Source organism: Nomia melanderi, chromosome 6 (genome assembly GCF_051020985.1).
Source record: "Nomia melanderi isolate GNS246 chromosome 6, iyNomMela1, whole genome shotgun sequence".
NCBI lineage: Eukaryota > Metazoa > Arthropoda > Insecta > Hymenoptera > Halictidae > Nomia > Nomia melanderi.
Window position 1 is genome coordinate 15,484,414 of NC_135004.1, and position 27,365 is coordinate 15,511,778.

At 43.5% G+C, this 27,365-nt stretch overlaps 2 protein-coding genes across 4 annotated transcripts; one reads left to right on the top strand and one right to left on the bottom strand.

Moving 5' to 3' along the window:
• On the top strand, nt 1-3,397 carry LOC116430172 (uncharacterized). Its single transcript, XM_031983945.2, has 4 exons — nt 1-488; nt 786-978; nt 2,518-2,874; nt 2,992-3,397. The coding sequence occupies exons 1-4, from the start codon at nt 466-468 to the stop codon at nt 3,076-3,078; spliced, it is 660 nt and encodes a 219-aa protein (XP_031839805.1). The 5' UTR covers nt 1-465; the 3' UTR covers nt 3,079-3,397.
• Tsp5D (Tetraspanin 5D) lies at nt 3,193-27,242 on the bottom strand. 3 transcript variants are annotated; one of them, XM_031983944.2, is made up of 6 exons: nt 14,506-14,731; nt 14,327-14,385; nt 12,778-12,889; nt 6,973-7,164; nt 6,685-6,867; nt 3,193-5,105 (listed from the first exon to the last, which is right to left on the bottom strand). In XM_031983944.2, the coding sequence occupies exons 3-6, from the start codon at nt 12,838-12,840 to the stop codon at nt 4,770-4,772; spliced, it is 774 nt and encodes a 257-aa protein (XP_031839804.1). In that variant the 5' UTR covers nt 12,841-12,889; nt 14,327-14,385; nt 14,506-14,731; the 3' UTR covers nt 3,193-4,769. The 3 variants fall into 3 exon arrangements, with proteins under 3 accessions (XP_031839804.1, XP_031839801.1, XP_031839803.1); XM_031983941.2 differs by lacking the exons at nt 14,327-14,385; nt 14,506-14,731 and adding an exon at nt 25,063-27,242; XM_031983943.2 differs by lacking the exon at nt 14,327-14,385 and having other exon boundaries at nt 14,506-14,726.
• Nucleotides 27,243-27,365: the final 123 nt, after the last annotated feature.

Sequence of the window (27,365 nt, forward strand, 5' to 3'; positions counted from 1 at the left end):
TTGCTTTCAAACTCACTTTGGATATTTACCATTTTCCAGATACCAATAATTTCTAAATAAGAAAACTAAAACCCTCATCTGAGTTCGATCTACCATTAATCATATCAATACTTACACTTCCAGAAATTCACGAATACTTTGAAATTATAAAAAATCGATCGTTCCCGAGGAAAGTCGCGATAAATCGCTCCTTGCGATATGAAACAGCGCGTGGCGTTCTGTCGATCACGCGCGCACTTCCGAGGAAGCACGTAGCCATTGAGGCGGGTCCCGGCGGAATCGTATGTGGCGTTACTAACATCGCGAAGTAAATCGAAAGAGAAAGTAACTGCGTGTCGTAAGATCGTGCGGCGAGTTTATAGCGGGACGGAATGAAATCTGTTAGTTGCCGAGTGACTGCGAAAGCGACGAGTATCTTCAATACTAGATTAACATACTTTTATCTCGTTATTCCCTGATTTTCGAATGATAGACTCAGTGAACGAAAGGTAAGCGAGCATCAAGTAAACAAATTTTCTTCAGCAAAAACTGATCGACATCATAACATACGAAACAACTATCCTTATATTCAATGAAAAATAATATCGCAATATTACAATAATAATATTTCAGCTATAATGTATTGATATAATAACGCTTTATCTATGCATAGACTCTTTTCACTATAGTCTCTCTTTCTGCCGACAGAATCACTTTCAAATCAAGAATCTGAGTAATTATTCTGACAGAAAGTTGATTTTATCGATCGTGTTTTTATAATCCGAATTGGTGACAATCTGTGTCAGAATCATCGCGATGAGGGATACAAGGAAGACGCACGGTATTCTAAGGATAAGTGTGATCGTCCTCGTCTTCTGTGTTGATTTATCATTCGCTTTACCTACGGAGCAGCCAACAAAATTCTCGTTGAACACCGGCAGTATAGGAACAACGACGAGTGATGATTCGAAGACGACGTCGAGGTTCGAGCAAGGACGAGTGAGTGACATCCCGAATTTCGTTTACTTCTACCTTGGTCAGAAAGTATTTAATCAGATCAAATTGGAAGCTTCTATACACACTAGAACCTCGGTTATCAGATTTAATTGAGTAACGATTCAGATAAAAGATAAATTTTAATTTTCCAAGATGTATTCATAAAATTCTAATGTGAAATCCAAGAATGCTCATTGTGTTCCAGTTCGCAAACGGCGAACGATCTAAATGAAACATCGAGGTGCTACTGTAATTACTCTAGCAATTACGTTCAAGATATAATAATTTGTCAAATGAAAACGTATCATCAGTCCGTTAGAAACGTAAAGAAGCGTTTGCATTGACATAGGAAATTATTCTCGTTAACAAGTTGAATTTCGCGAAACAGCCAATAAACCGACGATTCGAACGAGCAGAATAATTTCGATCGTTCGACCCAGAACCGGACCGGTTCCAGTCAAAATTTCGGTTTTTGTAGGATTTGGTAGGCAGCGTCGCGGACGCGATAAGAATCGGCACAGGGAGGTTTGTCAATTCAGTCACGTTGGCCAGAAACATCATAGTCGATCGGGCGGAGGTAATTGGTGCACTGCACACGATCAATCATTTCTTTCTCTTCCATTAATTTCTCTTCATTCATCGCCTCGGACGAAGGCTCGCCTCGGACGAAGGAAACGGGGGTCCAAAGGACGCGTTGAATCATTCTTCCGTCGATATTTCGTAACAATCCGGTACAAGGCTGCGTCTTTTTGCTCCGCCATGTGGAAACACTGAACGACGATCGATCCTGTCGCGCGTTCGGCTCGAGGTCGAATTTTGCATTAGAACGATCTAATTCACACGGCTCGAACGCACGCATGCTACGCTGCATGCGTGCGTGCTTGGACATTCACTTGAAAAACAAGTCACCGAAACGAGAACTTTCAAAGTTCCTTAACACTTGAACCGTGTCATTCTCGGCTATCGTCGAGGAAATATCGAACACTCGAAATTTCAGCGACACCCTTGATTTCATCATAAATTCCTATGAACACGCGAGTAACGAAAGTAATCATTGAACGTATAATACTTAATTATCTTCTTTTTGTATCCAGATTTTCTCATTCTCCGTATACTCATTGCATCCACGATCTACGTCTCATCTGTCGCTACTCTCCAAAATTCTGCAATTAATAGCTAATCACTTGTTCCTAGAATTTAACACTTGAACCGTATTCTCGGCTATCATCGAGGAAATATCGGAAACTCGAAATTACCGAGACACACTTGATTTAATCATAAATTCCTATGAACTCGCGAGTAATGAAGTAACACGCAAGGAAGGTGAACGAAAGTAATCGAACATATAATACTTAATTATCTTCTTATATCCAGATTTTCTCATTCTCCGTATACTCATTGCATCCACAATCTACGTCTCACCTGTCGCTAGTCTTCCGAAATTCTAAAATTAATATCTAATCACTCGTTCCCAGGGATATCTAACACTAATGATTGCAACACAAATGTTACATCGAAGTCAATTAATCCTGTGTTGATCAGGCGCTAGCCAGTGAATCGCAAAACCAGGTGGCCACAGTACTGCCAACTAAAGCGGACGTGCTGTACGAAAGTCAGAGATCGATAGAGGTGACGACGAATCCGCCTGTAACTAACACCAGGCCGAACGCTAGAGAAACAGTGCGGCTAGAGTCGGAGTCCGATCAAGCTCTCCTGGAGCGGCCGCTTACCAAGCCGTTCATGGGGGTTTTCGAAGCCTTCTTCAAGCCTACGCCATTGGTCGACGGCATCAAAGAGAACGAGAAGTATGGAAACACCGGGGACAAGTTCATTGGAATCGGCAGAGCCCTCGTCAGCGGTTTCGAAGGGTTCAGCAACTTCTTGAACGCAGTGGTCAGCGTAAGTACCATCGACGATCGATTCTTCTCGCTAGATTCCCTATGAAATTCTTTCTACATCAACACATTCAAAGTTTCTGCAAACATCACTTGACATAAATCAACGATTTTCCCTCAGTTCCCGAAAAACGCTGCTAAGAAGACTTCCCGGGGCATAACGGAGGCGCTGAACCACGTGGGCGCGCGTCTCATAGGACTGGAGTGACGCGCATGCCCCAATTTAACGAATCCCTGTTGTCTGTTCGTCGTTTCCTATTCCTCGAATAAACTGTTTGTTTTTCTAACGACGCGTGTACGTGTACACGAACGGAGACCGATCGACTGTCGCATAAATATATTATTTATTAATCGAACAATACACGTGGAACGTTACAAGCTTGTCGTCACTTCGCACGGCACTTCGACAACTCGTCGTCTGTCGGCGTCTGTCGGAAGGCTGTCTTCGTTCGGAGAAACTCGAGTGGTGGGCGACGCGTGCTGCTAAATTATCAACTACGGTACAATGGTGTACTGAATAAAATAAATACGCTGCGGAACCTCGTCCGATCGACACGCCCGTGGTTTTAAAGCTACAACCAGTGACACCTCGACGCCTGTGGATCCCTGTTCCCACGGGAGCATCGACTTGAACTTACACGATTACGAGTAGAAATACTTGCGCTCGCGATCGCCGCGGCCGGGCGTGACAGCGGACGGAGAAACTCGATGGGAAACGCTCGGAACGCTCGCGCTGGCACGCCCGCTCGCGCGAGTAGCAATTTTGGTATACGCAGAGATTGGTTACGTTACGGTAAATAAGGAAACTCGCATGCATTGTGGCTAGGCTGCGGATCTTTGGGCGGACGCGCGTTGGTAGCCTTCGTCGACGCTTGGAAATTTGTCCTTACTCGGGAAACAATGGTTTACACGTGAAACTTGTCTTTTTGATAAATGCAGAAGAATATCCTTTCGACCAACGGATGTCGCTAATTTACTCTATACATCAATGCAGTAACGTATAATTCGAACTTCAGATTTCCGTTGCTTCAGACAGTATGTTTCCGAATTACTCTAGTTTCGAAGGATTCACATATATTGTGTCAACGGTACAGTTTAAGAAATCGAAGCTTCCGCAACCAAAGGTTTCGAAACAAAAACGTCACTCCAAACTCCAACACTGTCAAACATTCCCCATGCGAATCTCCCAAGCCCCGATCAGCGCAAGACCCGCAGCCTAAGGGTAACATAAAACTCTCGCACGAAACGAGAACATCTCCGTCAAGTATTTTCCATGTTCATCGTTCGAAATCGGCTCCGTGACGGCAGTCACTTCCGTGTTCGTGTTCCTTGTTCCGTTCGGAGCGCGCGGAAAGCGAGAGTCGGTCGACCGCGACCCCAAGGGGTCAGCGTTCCCTCGGGAATCGCTCAGGGGTGCGCGTCGTTCATTGGAACCGACGACCCTGGGCCTAACGAGCTACTGCGGGGAGATCGCTCGATGGCTAGTCCGAAAGAATACAAATCCGATCGGTCGGCTCTCGTGTTCGTCGCGACGCTGACCTGCTGTTCGTCGGATGACGCGTGACCGATCGAACCTACGACTACAACTATCCTAGACAACGAGCCATCTCCCAACGACAGGGTGCCGCTCGAACAGTCCTCGTCGAACGTTCGGCCCGATTTCGTTCACCGGATCCGATCGAAGGTCGGAGCGCGTCCTCCGAGCTGGAACGAGAGGAGACGAGTCCTGTTCGCAGGGGGAACGGAGAGAACTTTACAGGGGTTCGGATCTCGCGGCGCGATCGTAACCTTCCCCGGATCCTCGTCGGAGGATCGCCGGGGAGGAAGATCGTGATCGTGCCGGTTGTCGATCACGGATGGATCTTAGACGCCGGTTTCGTCTAAGATCCATCGGAAATTCTAGGTGTTCGTCGTGTCGTAGCTCTTGTACGTGTGGGAGGACCTCTTGTGCCTGACCGTGCAGAAGAGTATCATGCTGGCCACCTGGCCGAACAGCTGCAGGAACGCGACCACCAGACCGACGGTGCCCACCACGTGCAACCTGGTCACCAGCCACATCTGAATGGCGGACACGCAGCCCTCCTTGTACCAGAGCTCCCTGTTGCGGCCGTCCGGGTCCAGCCGACCGCAGTATCGTTTCTTTTGTATGCAACAGGAGTCGGGCACGCGGCTCTTCTTCGGCCACGCGTCGATGTAGAACCAGTCCGTGTAGTCCTGCACGCCGCAGCAGTGGAACTGAAAACGGTTCGCCGCGATTTAGACACTTTCCAAACGGAAACTCGAGAGCCCGCCTCGCGGACCGCAGAAAATTCTACTCGAGCCGGGAGCTGTTTCTTTTGCGATCGGTGTTTCGCGCTATGGAGTTTGAGGTTATTTCGTTGTCCTGTGAGTCGATTTTAACTGATTATTCTGTTGATGGCGTGGTAGGTTTGAGAAGGACTTTTTGAAGTGGAGTTGATCAAGGGAAATGTGATTTAGTTTTCAGGGTGAATTGGATATTACTTTTCTGTTGATCGGTAAACTCTGGAGGAAGCGTGGAACGATTTCTTTTTGGTTTCTAATCAATTAACGGTTAGGTTAATGTGATTTACTCAAGGTAAGTATGATTTAGTCTTTCCAGGGTGAATTAGATGTTACTTTTCTGTTGATCGGTAACCTCTGGAGGAAGCGTGGAACGATTTATTTTCAATTTCTAATAAATTAACAGTTAGAGGTTTATCAAGCATAGTTGTGCAGGAAGTCGTTGGACAAAGGGTTAATGGAAGAAGGGATTGGAGAGAATAGAAGGTTCGAGATTTGCTGATAGAACCAAAACTAGGATTTGCGAGAGAAGTTATAAGAATTGAAGAATTAGGTTCTTTGAGGTACGTTGGAAGCAGAAACTCAGACTTCAACCTTTCATCTACAAAATGGATAATATCTATTCCTCGGAAAAATGAATGGGTATTGCAGAATGTATAGATCTTGTAAAGTAATTCTTTTTAGTTCTGAAGTTAACATAAAAACACAATGCAAGGAAGCGGTGAATGGCACTTGGAGACAGATTTACATTGCGCAGTACGCTCCGAATGTCGTCTGCAGTATTAAATGCACTTGTGCAGCCGATGAATGAGTGAATGCATAGTTCCTTCAATTACGCAAGCATACCGATTTAATGCTGGCCATGCATCTGTAATTTATTGTCGCGTGTGCTTTCGTTCGCTATTATTCTCAATCGCGGCCGCGTCGCTGAGCGTACAACGCAACGCTATCGACGGGCAACCTTCTATTTCTACTTTCAATCAACGTGAAACATTCTATTACAGTTCGTTCAATGGAACGGACGCTTAATAACAAACAATTAGACAGCAGGGACCTCGAAAACGAAAAGTACAAACCGTAGGATACAGGAGCACGGATCAACAGAAACTTTTCGCTCAGAAGCCAAATCGGTTAAGCGTAGGAAACAAAAATTACATACTCAGAAGCTATAAAAAGGACTCTAACCTAGAACAAACGAAGAAACCAGTGAATCCTTCAGCAACTAAAAAGAATACTATCCATTCCATAGAAACTTACAGAAATCAGAAAATATCCAAAACTAGACTTAACCCCTTGACCTACATGTCAGACTTGAAGTGAAATTTCGTATTTTAAACTGCATTTGAGAAATCTGAGTGTTATATATTTCCTTTAAATATAAATTAAATTAACTTCTGGAGTAAACTTAGATACAGAACAAGCATCAAAATTATATCGATCATAGTGAAGAAAGAGATCACAGGGCAATAGGTTAACCGCATTAAATTTCTGAGCGACTCAGACATCCTCTCACCTCAGACTGTATATGGTCCCAAATCACAGGGATGGTTCCAGGCTCCTTAGTCAGATTGTAATGCTTCTCGATACCGTAGAGCAGCTCCTGCTTCAGGCTTCTCGCGAGGTGTGCCCTGAAGGTGAACGCCAGGGTGCCCAGCATGAACTCAGCCAGGAACATCAGCATCACCAGGCCGAAGTACTGCGAAAAAGGCGCGCGTCTATGAGTGCGTAGAACCGATAGGAGCGAACCCGAACCCCGCGTGAAGGCGAACCTGTCGCGGAAACGGAACCGAACGCTACGAACCGTGATCAGCATGCATCTGGATTGAAACCAGGCACCGCAGCATCCGAAGAAGGCGATGACGAAGGTCACGCAGCCGGCGGCCAGCAGGAGCGAGTCGGCTGACGCGAAACTGTAGTACGGCATCAGGGTCATGTAGCCGGAGTACGCCAGTCGCAGCCAGAGGCCCGCACCCAAAATTCCGCAGGCGCATAGCTGGAAAGAAAAACCGCACGGGTCAGATCGGCGTGGCCTGGTTCCGGTCGACCGTGAAGCGAATTTTTGCTTGGCCGTCTTCGCTGGTCGTCGATGACGATTCTGTGAAGGTGTACTTATCTCTAGTTGCACCTTCACGAGTATCAATGGAAGCTAATTTTGATTATTTATACTATTGTTTGACTATGAGACTTATAGCTAATTGTTGAGAGATTTTAGAGATATCTCACTGGTGATATTTACGTTTAGTTTAGAATTGTGATATAGCTAATCATTGAGAGATTTTAGAGATACCTCATTGGTGATATTTACGTTTGGTCTGGAATTGTGGTATAGCTAATTACTGAGAGATTTTAGAGATATCTCATTGGTGATATTGGTCTAGAATTGTGATATAGCTAATTATTGAGAGATTTTAGAGATTTCTCACTGATGATATTTACGTTTGGTCTAGAATTGTGACATAACTAGTTATTGAGAGATTTCAGAGATCTTTCACTGATGATATTTACGTTTGGCCTGGAATTGCGATCAAAGTGAAGGGATTAAGATTAAGGTGAATCTAATAGGTTGTTAATTATTTCCTCGTGAGGATATTTTAGTGACCTTTAGTAGGCGCGTCGTGAATACCAATGGAAGCTAACTTTGACGCCAAGTTGGAACTAATGAGCAAACATTCTTCAGTCCACAACGCAATAGAATATAAACATAAAACGAACAATAAACTGCAGCATTCTAAAGTTCTAATAAAAATCTCTCCTCTTCACGTTCCACTCCATTTTGTCGTAAGTACAAAGAATCGTCCCTCCAGTTCTAAAGCTATCGTCGATTGCGAAAACCCGGGATTCGCCCGTTGAAAACTAATTTCCGTCAATTTTCCACTCGCGGCTAACAACGGCGCAGCTTTCGGTTCCGATAACCTGGATAACTCTACAATCTGCCCGAGTAGGTGGTTACGTCCGATGAATTATGCAAGCGAGAAGAACCCGTCCGACGAAACGCTCGAAACCCACGTTTCCCTCGTGCGACGAGAATCCCGATCATTCGGCGGTGCGTCGGAAATGTGGGTCGGGAACGTGAGAGTTCGTCGCCTCGTCGCTGAAACGCAGATCGAGAGGCAAGCGAGTTTTCAGCCGCGGGAACACGGCTCGATTTACCCGCCCGCGTTTCCCGGCCGGCCGTTTCGCGGTCTTGGGCTACAGTTTCAAAAAGGGAAGCTATCGAATCTACTGGCGACACGCTGAGATATCGGTGACAGAGAGATTAGAGGAGATATTGACCTCTCCCGGAGACCGTTGCGGTTTAGCGATTCGCCAGACGGTCGCAGATTAAAGCAATCACTGAACCGAGCGAGACGCGTTTACGGTTTCTGCCGTGCCTTTGTGCATCAACCTATTTCCGACCTGTGTGGTCCGATGCTCTCCTTCGCGGAGTGCCGATGATAAGAGAAATATCTCTCCCAACCACGAACGCAAGCGAGATTTCCGAGTGAAAATTCCAGACGCGAACCGAATACCCTAATGATTCAACATTCGTGTCTCGATCTAGAGTATCCGCTGCCTCTTGAAAAATTCAAACTCATTCAACCGGCGGTAACATTTGAATAAAACTGGTTTCCTGGATTTCGGAGTACATTCAGAGCATAAAAGACCGTATGCGAAGTTTCTCGAATAAAGAATTATGGCTGATTTACATTATTCCATTGAGCCAGTTCTAGAACTAGCTAGCTACGTGCGCAGACGTGAGTTCGAAGCTGAATTTGACAAACCTAAATGCTACTTTGTCTCGAGACAAATTCATTATTATCGGTCCTCAGTCCTGAAATAAACGAGTACATAGAAGCATCAAATGCTCTTCAACAAACGATCAACGACGAATCAGCTTCACCCGTTGCAATCGTGAAAGAAATCACAGGGCAAGGGGTTAACAGGAACAAACGTCGCCGACGTAATTCAATTCCCCATCGAAGACGGCGAACCGCCGCGCCGCGCGAACCGGAGCACCCGTTATAGAAAGGAGTACCAGTTCACGATCAATTTGTCAAGTTAGTCGCGGGCGGGGACGTTTCCAGTCCTCGACGGGGCAGTCACCGGCAGATAAGACAACGGCTAATCAAGCGTCGGACGCAGAGAGGCCGCGCGCCGCCAGCGGAATATTGACCCCGGGGATCGGCGAGCGCGCCGAACTGCCGTGTAAATTAGTATCTCGGTGGTAAACGCGCCGCGTTATCCAATCCGGTCCGGTTCGCTCGAGCGTCGAGCGATTTATGAGTCGTCGACAGGATCACCTGGAGCATCGCGCCGCGCGGCGTCGCCGGCCGACCCGATAACGCCAGCTGCACCGGTTCCATCGGCGTCCGCCATTGCGCCGGCACAATGGCCGGCCATTGGACGGACGGATGGTCTCGCGATTCAGCCCCGATTAAGACGATGCTCGATTTACGCCGCTCGCGAAACGGGTACCGTTAAGGATCTCGACGGGATAACGGCTGCCGGGCGCGTCGGCTACCTCTGATTACCGAACCGACTGCGTTCCCGCGCGAAATCCTCCGTATAGGTTAGGTCGCGTCGTGGACCGGTGCACGGAATCGCGACTCGGAACCAACCGACCGTACGATTGACCCGTTTCGAGCGTACGATAAAATGGAGGATATTCCATTATCGAGACCTTTCAAGTTTTTCTGTTCTACTCGAATGATTAAGCTGCGGGCATTCGTACAAGCGGCGTGGGCCGGTGCACACCGAGAACCGACCGACCGTACGATTGACCCATTTCAGAGATATGATAAAATGGAGGATATTCCATTGTTCAGATTGTAATCTGTTTAGAGATGAATGATTAAACTAGAAATATGTATGTGCGGTATATAGATATGATGGTAATGGCGAATAGTAAGGAATAATGAGATGGTACTGATTGATTATTCATTGGCAGTCCAGTTCAAGGGCGTGTACATGCGGTAACGATGCAAATGGGTTAAGGGCAGTATGTGTGTAACCGGGACTAAGGAAAATAGCCGGATGAACCGGTTTCCGACGGAGGAATTCTTGTTTAGCCTTTTGAAACGGACTTCTGGGATTTCGAGTTCTAAATGGGCGATGGAACTATTTTATAGGCGTCGATCAAGGTTTGTTAGATGTTTTGTATCGCCATATTTGGAATAGACATATCTAATAATGATTTCATAGCAAGCTAATTAGAATATTTCAAATGAAATTTAATAATAATTATATTCAGTATTAAATAACAACAGATCCAGTATCCATTACCAATTTATAACAGCGGAAGTATTTCCAGATTCCCAATAAAAATTACAAGAACACGCTCATCGAGATCATTCCCATCACAACATGAAAGAATTCTTTAACACTGAAAAAATTGACACTAACCACTCCACTGTTCGAGAACGATGCTAATCGATCGGGCGCAAAACGCCAAGAAACGAGAGCACCGCGCGAAACTCGTTCCAGTATTACTTAAACAATAAAACTCGTCTGCGAAGTGTTTCGTAAGTTTCGAGCCCCGTCCTCGGGACGTCGAAGCACGTTCATAAATCAGCTTGATAACTCGAGGCGAAGGAAGCGTCAGCGGGTGCACCTGTTGCGAGCGTCGCATCGCGTCGCGACAAGGAAGAGTCTCGCGGAGCGAAGGGGGGGCACGAGCGCGTCTTCGCCGGTACCGTAAGTTCATAGCTCATAGAGCACGGTTCAATGTCCTATTTAAGAGTTAGCACGCGGCGGGGACGGATGGTTTCAAGTGGAACAATAAATTCGTGAGGAGAGGCGCGCGGAGCGGCGCAGGAATGCAAGGAATGACGATGCGCGTCGATTTAAATCGCACGCGTGGGCTTCGGTTACCGGCGCGCAGCGTTTCGCGCGCATGGGCGTTCGCTGAAAAAATCGGAGGTTTTATGCTATTGTACGGTGTTCGTTATCTGAAGTAATTGGGATCAGGGTAGCTGGGCTAATCAAATAGTTGGTGTAACCGACGAGCTGTAGAACGATGACTAGTTGAGGTGCTTGTTCTAATTGGGAGTGAGACGGTTTGGGTAATGTTCGTTGTTTTCTGTAATGGGATAATGAATCATGTTGTTTAACTGAGACAGTGAGTAGACAAGTGTGCATATTGATCGGGACGTAATGAATAGTTAAGTAGTTTTATAAAGATTGCCATGGAGATTGGGATTCGGTTTTGCTTTTAATGATTTTATCCAGTTGAATCCATAGATGCCATTGCTAATTTTATTTCTAATGGATTATGATTTCAGTTGAATCCATAGATGCATTGCTAATTTTATTTTTGATGGATTATGATTTTATTCAGTTGAATCCATAGATGCATTGCTAATTTTATTTTTGATGGATTATGATTTTATCCAGTGAATCCATAGATGCATTGCTAATTTGATTTCTAATGGATTATGATTTTATCTAGTGAATCCATAGATGCATTGCTAATTTTATTTCTAATTTGATTATGATTTTATCCAGTTGAATCCATAGATGACACTCTAAATTTTCGTTCCGAGATTTCAATATTCTATATAGTCTGATACTTTGTCAAGAGAAACAGAAAGTTGCGTCGATTGTTATATCAACGATTACGCAATTTCACTGGAAGAAGTATGATAGTCTCGGTTTTTTAATTGATATAGTTTCTTGACGATTTTCGTGTCAATCACTGTGATCCGTTGTTATCCATTAATCGTATTGTTCAATGTCCACGTTCTATTTCTACGCGAGAGATCGTTCGAGAAATGAAACTTCGTTCGATTGTTTCAATACGCTACGGTCAAGTTGGCCGATCTTCGAGAGCGTGACTGTTCCACGGTACTTGGACGCGTGTTTTTAATCCGCGCGGCGCGGCGTCAGCGGAATCACCGAGAATATTTATTTTTAACCGGTTAGAGAGACGCATTTACGGACGATGATGGAATTAACGGTAACGCGTGTTGCGCGGCACACGGCTAAGAAAATCTTGCCGCGAACAAGTAGCTAATAGTCATTCGGTACAAAAGTAGCTATTCATAAGTCATTGGCGATTCCGCGAGGCAAATGGCTTCACGGGAACATTGCGTGTATAGCAATGATTGTTCGAGCAACATCGTGCGTTTTAAAATAGAATATTACGCTCGGCAAATAAACTTGCTTCGCGGAGTCGGTTAATTGACTTGTCTATTACTCCACCATATCTGTTAGAATCTATTTACCGACTCTCAATTACAAACAAAGTAACAACTGCGAGAATTACTCAACTAATTATAAACTGCCGAATGAAATTCCGAATATGCACCATTACAACCGTTTTCCAATAAGAACCGCGTCAGTTATACCATGATATTCCCTTTTTGCGTAAATAACGCTTATTTCATACAGACTTAACTACTTTTTCATCCGGAATACTCGAATGTTCTGCTCCGAATACTTTCCAAAGATTACAAAACAGCTTGTCTCTTGCATATACCGTGAAAAGTTAGAAGCAAGCCTGGAAGTCTGCACTGTGTTACTTATGAACGAATGAGTGTCCGTGTGATTGAATATTTTTCAATCGTAAGGCTACTTCGTTAGATGAATTGCGATGTATTTCGTTGATAACAGATGAGATTTCACATACCCAGATGAGAACGTTGAGGGAGCAGAAGACGTGCCTGATGCACGTGTATCCTGTGCGGCCCATGGCTCGTTCCTTCGCGAGCTTCTCGCGATAAAGGGACTGGCAGTGTTTCCTGAAACGAAATTGAATCAAAGTCAATAACAGTCGACGGAAAACAGTAGGGAAACTATTTCTTCATTTTGAAACTGAACATCGTGAATCATCGATAAGCATTTATGCGACCATTGCACAGTGAACTATCTAAAGCACATTATATTAGGAAAATTGTAGAAAATCAATCAATCAGATCAAATGAATCTCTATTAGAATAAATCCATTATTCTCCATATACTGTTTTTCGAGAATAATCTTTCGAAATCCGTATTTCAAATGCCAATTAATAGTCTGATAGTTTCGAAATGCAAACGTATAAGTACGCAAACTGCGCATCGCACCGAATTACCAGGAAACTCGTTGACCACCAACGAAACAGAACCGAGCAAAAGGAAGAGGAGAAGTAGAGGCAGCAGAAGATGAAGATAAAACGGCACGGAACCAACGAGCTCACGAGCACACGCGACGATTACGTATTCCGTTTAAACACGAGATGCCTGGAACGATGGAGGCCCGTGAATTTCATTGCATCTCGGCTCGTTGTTGATTCATGGGGCAATAATACGCGTAACTATGATCGCAGTGAGTGGTTAAACGAATTTTGACACTTCAGAAGCCTCGTGGACCACCTGTGAGCCACTTAGAACCTTTCCTCTCGACTATTTTGATCGCCTGCTCTGAGATCAAGCTGTGAGAACTAGTTAACACGTTGTCTTCCACGCATATGATGTACGTTCTGCTTGTACAGTCAAGATTGTTAGTATTAATAACAAACATTAAGTATACATGTTAGACTAAGGTCCAAGCGTTCATTGTATCAATAGCAATTCAAACAATATTCAGTCACTCGAACATCAATCGTTAATCCTTTAACGCTGTTCGTATCACATGTTTTCTCACACAATAGATCAAGCTATTAATTCGATTCATTTACCTAACGAAATCTCACAAAAATTCCTATGTTCACAGCAAAAGGTAATTAATCTCTAGTGAGTATACTGTTGCATAAAATTTATTCATTCCCTCGTGAAGAATATACTCAAACACCATTAAGAGAGTAAGCATTAATCAAACAACCACTTCATCAAACAATGTCGACATTCGTCCGCAAAGGGTTAACCTTCTCGACTCAGAAGTTTTTCACTAGAAATTTAACACTTTCCGATGAGAAAGGCGATACTTTGTGAAACTAACTCGAAGAGAAATCACGCGTATTGAGGAACAAAACTATGTTATTTCAATATTTCTCAAATCGATGCGTTATACGAAGTATAATATTAAGTATCAAATTTTATAGTTTCACTGTATGAAATTAAATGGTGAGTGACAGTCGTGTTAATAATAACCATTAACACTATTTTATTATAATCGAATTTATAATAATAAAAGTTAATAATAATAATAACAATCTGTATGAATTAATATCGCCTCAAAGGGTTCAAGCGTCGAGACTTACAGTCAAGTGTTCAGCGAGCCGACGGTTTCCATTTTGCCAGCGAGAATCGTCCGACAATCCTTCCGCGCGCGGGAACCACGATTTTATGATAATCGAATTTATAATAATAAAAGTTAGTAATAATAATAATAATCTGTATGAATTAATGTGCCTCAAAGGGTTCAAGCGTCGAGACTTACAGTCAAGTGTTCAGCGAGCCAATGGTTTCCATTTTGCCAGCGAGAATCGTCCGACAATCCTTCCGCGCGCGGGAACCTCCGCGTAGCCGATCGAGCGCCGGTTGACTGATCGACCGATCCTCGCCCGACGAGGATCCGTTCCGGTGTGCTCGGAACCGGGTCGATACGATTGACTCTGGGCCCCATCTGGGCCTTCTAGGTCCCCTAACGGGACGCCCCGCCGACAGAGGAGCCTCTCACCTATACAACGACGAGGCGGGCCTCAGCGGAGCGGTCCGTCACTTTCCTACGAACGTCCCGCTGCGAGACGGGAGAGACGTCAAGGTCGACGGAAATCTGCGAGATCGTTTTCCTCTGTCCGGAAGGATCCCGCGTTCGTCAGACGCCTTGCGCGACGACTCTTCGCGCAGCTAGATGCATCTCTCGCTTGTTGGCCGACTATCGTCGAGCTAGAAGTGCACAGGGGCAAGGGGAGGCGGCCAATCGCAGCGCCCGGTAGCCATGGAAACTGACGCCTCAGTCTGGGCGCGTCGTTGTTATTGGTCGAGCCTCGTGACGAAGGCAAACGGAATGGAACGCGAGATGCAACGAACATCGAATTTCTTTCGGTGGCTTCTTATGTTTTTGGAATCCTGACATGGATGATTATTATGTTTCTTCGGAGGATCGAGGAGCGTTCGATGGTAGTCGGAGAACTCACCGTTGATAATGATAATTTAACCGTATGATAATATAACCGATAATGATAATTCTCCCTATTCGATTGGCTAAGTGTTAATATTACACCTTATATAACGCATCAGTTTGAGAAATATTGAAGTAAAATTGCTTTGTTCTTCAATGCATGTATTTCTCTGCTAGTTCCACAAAATATCGTCTTCATCTCATCGGAAAATGTTCAAATATTTCTAAAACTTCTGAGTGCAAAGGGTTAGTATTAAGTATCAAACTTTATAATCGTACTACGTCAAATCAATTGGCGAGAGTTCCTCGCATTTTCTGTACTTTGTGAAGTTCAGCATTCAACTAACAACCTTCGCCGACGCTACTCCAAACTTCCAAGCGAAAGATAAAACGACGGCGTTATCGCAGTATGAAAAATTTCGAAAAAAGCGTGATCGATAAACCTCGTGCGACGTTATTGGGGCGGCGGCGCGTCTTTTTAGAATTGTAAAGGCCCGGCGGAGAATCCGCGGCGCACGGTCACGCTATCGGGAACTGGGATCTCGGTAAACAGTGTCGGCGTGTTCGACACATTTTTTTCATGCATTAAACATCCCGGGCCCCCTGTACGTGTAAATAATGGATCGAGAGGCGCGCGTCGAGCCGCTGAATAAAAGATCCCCGCCGCGATTTTACTCTCGGCGCGTCGCGGATCGTTCTCGTTAAGATCCTAGCCTGCATTTCCTCGAGTGGGTTCACTTAAATATCGCGAGCGTAATTAGGACCGACGGTTTCACTGAATTGCCGCCGGTGCGCTGAGAATTTTCAACTAAACAACCATATTGTCTACCGTACTCTCGAGTCGCTTCTCCCATGGATTTGAAGCATTTTATCTAAATTTAGAATCATATTTTATTCCTCGATATTTCTCTCATTTCAATTATAACGATCGGAATCCTTTTCTGTCTATGGTGTTTGGTATGGTTTCCAAGGTTTATCTGACTTTACTCAGAAAACACGGGGCTCTAGATTGCACGTGTTCAATATTTAATGGCGACAGAAAGACGAACTTCTTTGCACAGGTGAGATGACGAGGGGCAATGTTGACACGATTATCGCGATCAGCCGACAGTATCGTTGAATTTCGATGGCTCGGCGAGTCGCATTGCTCTGCTGCTTTGAAATGTGTAACAGATCACGGGAGCAAGGCGAATCCGTCAATGGGAGATACCGTCGGCTGACACGGCGACGTTTTCGCGTCTGAATAATGAAGGTTCACGTAACATTCGGCGGTCACGGCGCAGACGCGATCTACTCCGGGCTCTCGGCGCTTCCTCTTGCGAAACGGACGCGTCGGAAATCGGTTGCACGACAATTAAACCATAAATCACCGCGCGCAATTCTGAGTTTACCTGAGGCGTTCGTAGGTTACTTCGCTTTCTGTTTCGCTTCCTGGTAGAAACGAATTAGTCGAGTCGCGCATCTTTCTCGGGTTCCTCATCGCCATTCGCGATTGGGCTGATAATTACGAACCACAACGCATCGATGTATCTAAAATACCTCATTCAATGTTTCACATAAACGACGTTGCGCGCTATTCACATATGCGCGGTCGTTTCGCTTGTCACTCGCGTCCTTTTGTTTCCAATCGCGCGAAAACCACGCGAACGTAGCTCTAGGTCACCGAATTTACGCAATCTCACTAACAATTACCATTACCAATCATCGATAACAACAATCAACACATTCAAGAACAAACTCAGATATCAAAATTCCTCTAAAACTCATCCAAAACACAATCCAATAGAAACATTCGCAATCTACTGTGTCTCAGAGCAACCAAATTATACTTCTCACCTTTCGTTTCCTCGCGAGAGGTGATCTAACGATTCTTTCTCATTCGTTATCATCAATCCTCGATCGTTTCGTCCCTGGAAACTCGATTCGCCTCGAGAGACGAACGATCCAGCCTCGAAGGATCTCGAAATCCCATCACAGGTGGCAGAGTGGGTATCGCATTCCGTCAAAGATTCGCGTGCAGTGGGTTTAATCGTACTTGAAATCAATTCGGTGCGCCGGGCGAAATGGAACCGCAAACGCGGCGGCTAATGAACGGCGAAGAGAGTGCGAGGGGGCGTAGAAACGGTCCCCCTTGCCACGACTTCCTGCCAATTGCGGGCAATTTGCGATCATCTATGATCTCCCCGCTCGTCGCCGCGGTGACCGCGGTGTGGACGGGGCTTAAACGTAAGAGTTAACGCGGCACGATTCTTTTTTCTCTTTCTCGCTTTATCCACCACTCTTTTCCTCCCTTCTCCTTCTCGCTCGTTCGCCGCTATCTCTATCCATCGCTGTCTCTCTCGCTTTTTCGCTCTTTATCTTTGGTTCTTTCTCTGTTCAGCGTACGGGACGATCCTCTTTCTCGCTTTATGATACGTGCCATCGGCGGCTACGCATTAACGCGTCCTACGCGCCTAACTTCCCACGTGACGTAACCGAGGAAAGGAACGACGGGCACACGGAGTGCCAGGTTTCCAGCACGTCGCCGGTTCGTCGCTTCTTCCAGAGTAATTTCCACGAGCCGGACGTCGCCGGCATCGAAATCTGCCTTAAAACGTTCGAACGGGAAGGGAATTTGTTAGGAAGCTTGCGAATGTTTCTTTGCGATTGTAGGTACTCGTATGGGATCAGTGGGTCGTGTGCTGTGTTTATTTATTGCTTGAATTAACGCGTTGACGTCGAGAAATGGGATTGGGAAGCTACGAACGCCTCGAGAGGAAATTTTTTTTTGAATTTCGCGCTGGGAATCTTGGAAAATGGCCGACGAACGCGTACCGTTTCGGTAGATCTGACGGGATTGGTAATTTCTGCGCTAAATGTTTGATTTAGTGGAAACTAGGGAAACGTAGGGTATAATGGAATAATAAATTCAATAGGATTTATGGAGTTCTTGTGTTAATTATGGAATTATTCTGTGGCATTCGTCGACGGAAGAAAGTTCTCCTCGGCTACGAGTTTTTGTAAATTAATGTACAAAGATGAATATCCTGGGGTTCTTAATTAAATTTCTAGTCTGGTTTGAACAAAGGGCCGATGAACAATGAAAAGAAACCGGTGTACGATCCGGTACAAAGTAACTAGCTCGCGTACGCCAATTAACACCTTATGGTAATCAAGCATTTAAGAATCCCCAATTAGAATGTGAAAAGGCTTTTTCCCAATTCCACGTGTCTGCTCGTTAAAACACTACCGACACAATGTTCTTACATAATACAGAGGAAAACCGACGGCGTGGGTAAGTATGCTAATAAACGCGCTCGGTTATCTGCATTTCGCCACGAGACCGCTGTTAATCACCTCTACAGTCCCAATGGTTTCAACTGGCGAAAGATGAATATATTCTTTTTCGTTAAAAACTTTAATATTCGAAATGTATCTCATCGTATGAGATGTATCAAATATATCTCATCCAAAATGTAGCTACGATTCGTATCATTCCATACGAGTATCAAGACAATTACTTCGATTCGAACGCTTCGCGGATAATTATTCTTAATTCACACCTTGTTCAGCGATTCTTTCAGTACCAATGAACAGTTCATTTTAGAATGAATATTTAAAGATATTCGAAATAAGAGATATTTAAAGAAGATTAATCGCGAATATCGATATCCAAAGAATTATATAACGACGTGCCCAGAAAACAGTAATTAAACGACAAATATACACACGTTTACGTTCTCATTTGAATAAGTCCTTCGATTTACAAGATATTCAGTTAGCTGTTCGATTTCATTCTCGCTGAACGTTGTCATTCCGTTCCTCCAGAGTAATCATCGAACTGTCCGCGTCAAGGGGATCGACGTAGGGAAACGCAGCTCGTCAATTACTGCGGGCGAAAGGGCAGAGGGAGCCAGCGTCATAATTCCTAATTTATTACAATGCGCTCGTTAATCGTGAGACGATATGCGGCCGCGTGTGCTTATCCTCCCACGTGACGGAACGGTGGAACGAACAAAGGGCCGCGTACGCTCATAGGCGCCGTCCACGTTTCAGATCTCTTAATCCTTCGAGACGTATACGTGATTCGCTTCTCCAATATGGGATTATGGGAAGAACCTAACATGAACATTTATATTTCTTTTCATCGCTCGCGAGGATTCCGATGGAAACTTCTTAACCCTTCGCCGTGCTGTGTCATGGCACTCTGGACATTCAATTCCATTTCAACGAGTACTTTAGCAAATTTTACTACAATTATTCGTGATATCTTAATTACAGTTTATGTAAGTGTAATTTTATTGCTTCCTGAATGTTATTAAATGCGTTGTTAAAGTGTTGAACTGTGATTATGTTGAATATTATTTGAAACCGAGACTAGTTTGCACTGCAAAGAGTTAAATCTTTTTCTCACGATTTTCTTTGCACTCTTTATCTGCGATTACTTCTTTATAATATTCTTGATAACACGTTTGCTGTGGTCGTGACCTATTTATGCCACGAAAGATTGGAATCATTTGACGATTTTTAGTTTATCAATTCATTTGTTCATGTTTCTCCTGATTCTGAAGGCTGGGATGGTTTCTTTAAAAATGCATATTTATTTCTTGGTAATTCTGTAAATGGAATAATGAGGTTTTTCAGATTCTATCGAAATTTAATTCTTGATATAATATATGATACGAGCGTGAATATATTACAGCTGATAATTCCGTGTGTTTAAAAGTGACGTCTGCCTGTTACGTATTATCTCGATTAGCAAACAATCGCAATTTGGCAACGGAAGGCAATAAAACGCGATAACGTCACGGTAGGCTCTTTCGTAACGAGGAGGAATTCCGTACGACTTCATAATTGACTTTTAATGAATATTCTTTCTGGAATCCTTGCGTTACGAGATCATCTAAATAAACCGAACAATTGTCTTGCCGAGGCGGATATATCCGTTCTCCTCGCTTAAGAGGTTAACAAGCACATCTCTATTTCTACCAATTCACGGAATGATTCCAAACTTTCGGCCGACGGGGAATGTATGTAGCCGGTCGCGAAAAGGAAGTTGACGTTTCCGCGATATTATACTAAGAAACTCACGCAACGGAGCCATTACGATTTCAAATATAAACGCAGAAGCAAGTTGACTCGAATGATGAAAATATAATCGAACAATGAAAGTTCGAAAACCTACAGAAAGAATTGCTCACGCAATTAACATCAATATTTTAAATATTATTTCAACATTCCAATTAATGTTAATATTGCAAGTTTCATTTGCATATGTTAATCACTGATATTTCAAGTTTCATTTTATATTTCAATACATATAAATATTGCATTACATATGAATATTGTATGATATCAATATCCCAATTAATATTAAAAGTTTCATTCCCACATGTGAATCACTGATATTTCAAGTTTCATTATAATACTTCAATACATATGAATATTATAATTTCAATGTTTTAAATAATATTAACATTCTAAGCTTCCGAATATTTTAATTACTATTAATATTCAGAATCTCATTTCAACATTTTAACTTAACATCTCAAACAGCTGTAATATCCATTTAGTTTCCCTGAAGTTAACCAACCCACAATAATTCTTCATTCCATAAACACAGCGAATTCCAATCAGCCCCCGAGAAAGACATTTCCCACGAGTCCGAGGAAAACTAGACATAATGGTATGTATCAACACGAAAATTCTGCCGACGATTGTTCCTCGAAAAGGCGCATGGGAAGAGAAATCGGCGGTTCGGCCGGTTCGCACGATCGATTTCCTCGATGTCGCGATCGCGCCGCGGATTATCGCAGCGGCCCGCTGCGACATTTAATTAACGTTCCTAATACCCGGCCGAGGGGAGGATTACGGTCCTTGATCCAGAAACCTGTTCTAATCGAGCACCATTAAAACACTTGCTCCCGAACCTCGGCGTACCAACACGCGCCCGTAAACACCGGTACCTTCAAATTGAACTCGCTTCATATTCCGCAGACTGATATAACGATTGAACAACTTTATTAATCTCCACAATTATTCTTATCATTGGCAGCTGAATTTTGAATCCAATAAATCTTGGTTTATCTATTCGTCGCCGATGAACACTAAATGAGCTAGATTCCTAACACTAGAACTATCAATCAAAATGACTGGTTTCGATTTGTGTCGCAGCTATTAATATCTTAAAAGCATTGAATATTTGAAATGATTTTGGAAATAGTTTCACTTGAGTACTATGATGAATATCCAAACTGAAAATAATCTATTGTTACAATTTTTATAGAGATTGCATACCAATCGCATTAAATGCTCGGTAGTTCCAGTATTAACGTAGCTCGGTTATCTCGAATATTTTGCTCGACTATCATTGCAGCATTGACATAGAAACATTCTTCCAGAGATATCTTCGGTAAGAAAATATTCAATTATTCACCGGCGCGTTTGATAATTCGTATCTTCTGTTAGCGATAGCGACGCCTGCGTGCAGTAGTCTATTTCTAAGCACGAATCGTTGCTGTTTATTCCAATAAATGGAATAAATTCCGAAGCATCAGAAATTTTACAATTTCTTATTCTTCTTTCTCAATATTTCCCCCTTTCCCAATATTTTCGCTCAATTCCAAATCGAGAAGCGTCAATACTGAATAATATCTCAGCGTGAATCGCAACCGATTAACATCGAAATTGCCCGCAAGGTGCACACGAAACATTTCCACGAGAGGTACGATACAACGTGTAATGGCCGTAGACGTTACGCGATCGTTATCCAGAATCAATGTTACCTTCGCGCAATTACAAAATCGCCGCGCGTGAAGGGCAGAATAAGGAGATCGCCCCGAAGAAGAGCGGATCGCGCGACAATTTGCCCGTGATCGAGATCCGCGCTCACGATTGTTTCTCATGGGGAACGGGACCAGTGTCGTTGAACAATTCCCATTAGCTTGATTATGAGATTCGTTCATAATCATTATTATGTAATGCGCGGTCTCGATTGACTTACGTAACGGGTCCCACGTACGAAACTGTGCGACGCGAACGCGTCGGCGTTCCGAGCGCCTTCTGCCTGGACCACGCTTCGACGGTTTGTCCGAAACTGGACAATGTCTGTTCAGTTTGAACTCGAAATATCTGTCAATTATGTAACGCATTCGCGACCAGCGTTTTCAATAGGAATCTCCGTAGTTAATTTTATTGAACATCCTATCGCCTTTATAAAACTCGAATAAAATATTTCATGCGTAATCCGGCGAAATAAAGAAGAGGATCGCGATACCTACACTTTAATCTATGTAGAATATAAAATTGAAATCATTGAGAAGATAATGAATGCTTCTACGAGGGATTATCGGAGAAATTGTTCCCATAACACTGAGTCGCTGAGAAGCGAAGTGCAGAAAAGAAAAGTTGAGAAAATTAACGTTTCGTCTTCTAAAAGAAAATCCTTTAATAACTAAAAATATTATCTATTCCACTAAAATTTACGAAAATCAATATCAAAAATCGACTTGCCCTCTGAGCGACAATTGTCAGTTGAACTCTCGCTAACTGTTCACTCTCAAACATTCAGAGCTTCTAAATGTCATAAAAACAGCTCGACTACTCGGTAGTTCCACTGTCAACGTCTGTCGTGCGGATAAATGTATTTCTACAAGTCTCCATCTGGGAAAAGGGTTGACACGCAACCACGCGTCGCATACGTGTGACGCCGTTAATTACCGTTGATACGACGGCATCAAAATACTTAGATAGGTTATCGCTTCGCAGTGCGGGTATTTAAAATTTGACCGTGGTCACGAACGAGTCGACGCGCGTCGAGCCGGCGAAACAACGGCCCCTTTTTTTCGGGAGCGAATTGTTACGCGGAAACCGCGCGGGCTGACGTAACGATTCAGACCATTAGGCCGCGGCGGTCCGCTGGCAACGAATTAATTCTTCTCGGGGACGGCTTAGAGGCGTCTCGCCGAGGCTAACGAGGTCTCGCGGTGCACGCGACAAAATTGCCGCGAGCCTTGGCGAGGATAATTCGCCGGATCGCCGCCGGCCGAGCGAAGAAATTCACGGCGAACCGGTTCACGTCGACGTATCAGTTGATATCAATTCACGATGAGCATGATAAATTACCCGGGAACACCGTGGCGCGGCCGAGAGAAATTTTAATGGCGCTCAAGGCCACCGTTGCATCTGGAAACGGGATTCATTCATGGTACATATAAGTCGAATACGTGAATGAACGTGAATAAACTGTGCATCTTCCGGCGATATCCAACTTTTAAGAACGCAATTATGAAAACGGAGTCGCGTAGTTAACGAGAAATTAGTATTACTCCGGAAACAATCGTTAGAACTGCGTTTCGGATATTTTATGTACTTCCTCTGTTTTATATAATCCATGGAACGCGCTGTCAGATCTCCCGCGAATGAAAATCATGTGAAAGTTTAATAACTTCGCTTATGGGATCGTTACTGCAAGCTCCCCGTTTAATCCTGATCTCACTGGATTGTCTCGCGAAAATATGTGCGTGGAAAGACGCGGTTACTGGAGCGTCGAGGAATTTATCGTATTATCGAGATAGGCTCGCTTTAATTGATAGTCAAGGCGTTAACGAGGCTGATGGGACAGCGGCGAGGCGCGATTGGATTTCATCGCCCAACGCGGCATCGGAGGAGGCTGTCGAAGCGAGGAATCGCGAGGAAATCGGGAAAAAGCCGGGAATTAAGTAAGTTTCGCCGTTTCGATCGCCGGCGTGCGGCGCGCGGACGGCGGACAATAGCGTATCTAATTGCGCAAAAATCTGCCTGATGTAATTGCACGGTTTTCTCCGGGTTATTGCGTACAAATCGTTCGCCGCGGAGGCGTCGCACATGCTAATTCGCCTCCATGGTGCGGAGCGGCCTTCGATTGATTTTACATCGCGACCGGAAGCGCGCGCTTGTTCCGACGTAACGCGGCCGCGTGCCGATCGGAAACGGACGGGAAAAATGTACACACGTAAACGCGACCGCGGCGAACAGCTGATTATTCCTCGGCCTGTGTCTCCTTTAATTTACGCTTGCCACGCGGAATTCTGTAAAACGATCCCGCTGCGGTCGCGCGGCAATTTGCTGACACTTGTACGCGAAACGCAGCGTTGTTTATCGGGGGCGCGATCAATCGAATGAAAATATCGTTGCCATCGCGTCCCGAGGAAACGAGCTTTCTAAGCGAGAGAGAGAGAGAGAGAGATAGAGAGAGAGGATTTGGAGTATTTAGGCAAATAGAAAGGAAATCGAAAGTGAATGAGGAAAACTGGAAGACAGTCTGCGAGAGGTTGATATTTATTAATAGAATGAACGAGAGTGCGATCGGTGTGGAGATTTGACAAATCGTTGAACTGATCGGGAACTGCGTAAATCAGTGTTTATCAATCTCCAGTATGGAGAAGAGGATCGTCCAAATGTGATTTATGTTGTCTATCGATGTTTAGATTGGAAGAAAGAATTTATCGTATACCCATTTCTGAATCTGTCAAATCAGTTATACGAAAGGGAACTGTAAATTAGATCAACCTCGGGAGATGTTCGAACGAGAATCATTCAGCAATTGACATTTTCTAATGTTTCAGTTAAAAGGGAAGAATCGTCACGTATTCCTGATTCTGTTAAGTCAGGTTAAATGAAGACTGAATTAGATCAATCTTCGAAAATATAAAGATTCGTTCAGATTCAATTGTTTTTAGCAATGTTTCGATTAAAAAGAGAGGGTTGTCATATGCATGTTTCAGATTTGTCGAGTCGGGTAGATAGAAAGATATTGTGAATTGCGAGGTATTTACGTGCGCGAGAAATTCGAAAAAGCGGAAGCGAGGGACGAAAGCCGGAAGATGGTTTCGGAAACACCGTGCTGTCACTTACAGGTGGGATGAAGGTGGACGTGGTCCAGTGCACGGTCGCCGGGAGCTGTCAGGAGCTCTTCAACACTGGACAGGCCACGAAAGTTCATGGAAAGCGAAGTCAAAGGTCGGCCCGCGTTCGCGACAGGTTTCGAGTGCCCGGGATCGACTGCACGGGAGGAACGTGCAGAACTCTCGCACATCCGTTCTCCATCAGTCACGCGGGCGAAACGAAAGTCGCCATCTGACGGGAACCATGGAAATTCACGTGTGAAACGGGCACCGCGCCGCACGGTGATCTAGAGCGTATAATTAATCGTGAGAGGAAAAAAGTCGAAAATTGATGGTGCAAGATTATGACTATCAGTAAATGTTTCGTGTACTGTACACGGTACTTGAACGCGTAGCGAGTTGCGGTGCAGTCGAATCTCGATCACACGAATTTCTGTAATTTGAACTTCTATAATTCGCATTTCTGTAATTTGAACTTCTGTAACTTTGATTCCTGTAATTCGAACTTTTATGACTCGAATTTCTGTAATTTGAACTTCTATAAGTCGAATTTCTGTAATTTGAACTTCTATAACTCGAATTTCTGTAACTTGAATTTCTATAATTCGAATTTCTGTAATTTGAACTTCTATAACTTGGATTCCTGTAATTCGAACTTCTATAACTTGGGTTCCTGTAATTCGAACTTCTATAATTCGAATTTCTGTAATTTGAACTTCTATAACTTGGGTTCCTGTAATTCGAACTTCTATAATTGGAACTTCTAAAGCTCGAATTTCTGTAATTCGATCTTCTATAACTCGAATTTCTGTAATTTGAATTTCTATAACTTGGGTTCCTGTAATTCGATCTTCTATAACTCGAATTTCTGTAATTCGAGCTTCTATAATTCGAACTTCCACAACCCAAATTTTTATAATTAGAACTTCTACAACTTAAACCTCTAAACTCGAGAACCTGTACAACCTCAAACTTCTGTAATTTGTAAACCTAATCATTCGAAAACCTCTATAACTCAAATTCCTACAATACGTATTGAGATCAATAAAAAAAATTAATTTCAGAATTTTTTCCTCGTAATCCGACTATCTACAGCACTGTGGTCTGTGACAGATTACGCGGCGAAAGGTCGTGTCACAGGCTGTAAAAGAAGGAATCTCGTTCCTTTTTTGTTCTTTTTTTCGATATTCGTTCCTATTTCACCGCGCAATAACGTCGATGACACCGAACCGTCATCATTCCCAGAGTCCTGTGAATTCCGCCCGGAGCGATCACGCTGAACGATTCAGAAGAACAGGTTTTAATTTATTACGGTCCGTTATGTACGCGTCTGTTTGTAAAAAAAAAATGTTGGAACACTTTTGTTCGGTGCAAATATTCTTGATTTCTGATGGACCAAAGCACTGGTTGCACGGATAGAAACGTCAATTGCTATTGACTAACGTGAATGTTATTTAGTGATTAATGTATTAATCAATTGATTGTATTCAAAATAATTAATAATCTTTTGATAATAGTGTTAAATGCTATTTACTACGCTTGAAAAGAGGTGTGGTGATTTTTTGAACAACTGAGTATTTAGAGAAAAATAATAAATGATTTTGTAGTGCAAAAATAGAGAGTATTGTTCTAACGAGTATCGTATTAGAAAGAAATTGTTTATGTGTGCGATTAAAGATTTTATGGATACCATTACATCTGTGCAAGTATTATGCATGGAATAATTTATGAACGTGTTGCAAGTATTTTGATTGGTAATTAAAACATGAATATGAGAACGAGAAGTGTTTACAGCGAACACGATACGAGCAAAACATTGTGTACGTCAAAATATGTATGTAATATTTCATTAAATGTAACCAGTTATTTTCACCAATTATAATTTATCATGTTCCTTACAACACGAAGACGACTTCTTGTGAATCTGCATAATCATAGAGTAATTAATATTATCCTCGCCAATTTGGAATTCTCATTGTTCCTTAAGAGCTACAGAGACCGCGTGGAACATACAAAATCCATCAACATCGAGACAGAACTAAATTTCTGTCAGTCAAAGATACAAGAAACGAAGCTCTAATTAAAGTGTCAATGATGCTAGCTAAAGCGAAACAAATAAATTAATTGAGCAACAGAGAAGTTCTATGGAAAATATGCGCTACGCCTCAAAAAGTATTTGATTGTTCAACACAGACGTATCTATAAGTACGAAAAACTGAAAGTTCATTAAGGTATTATATTAAAATTAAAGAAAACGAAATGAACCGTTCGATCGAGTCGAACAGAGACTTAGTAAAACAGAAACTATTCTTT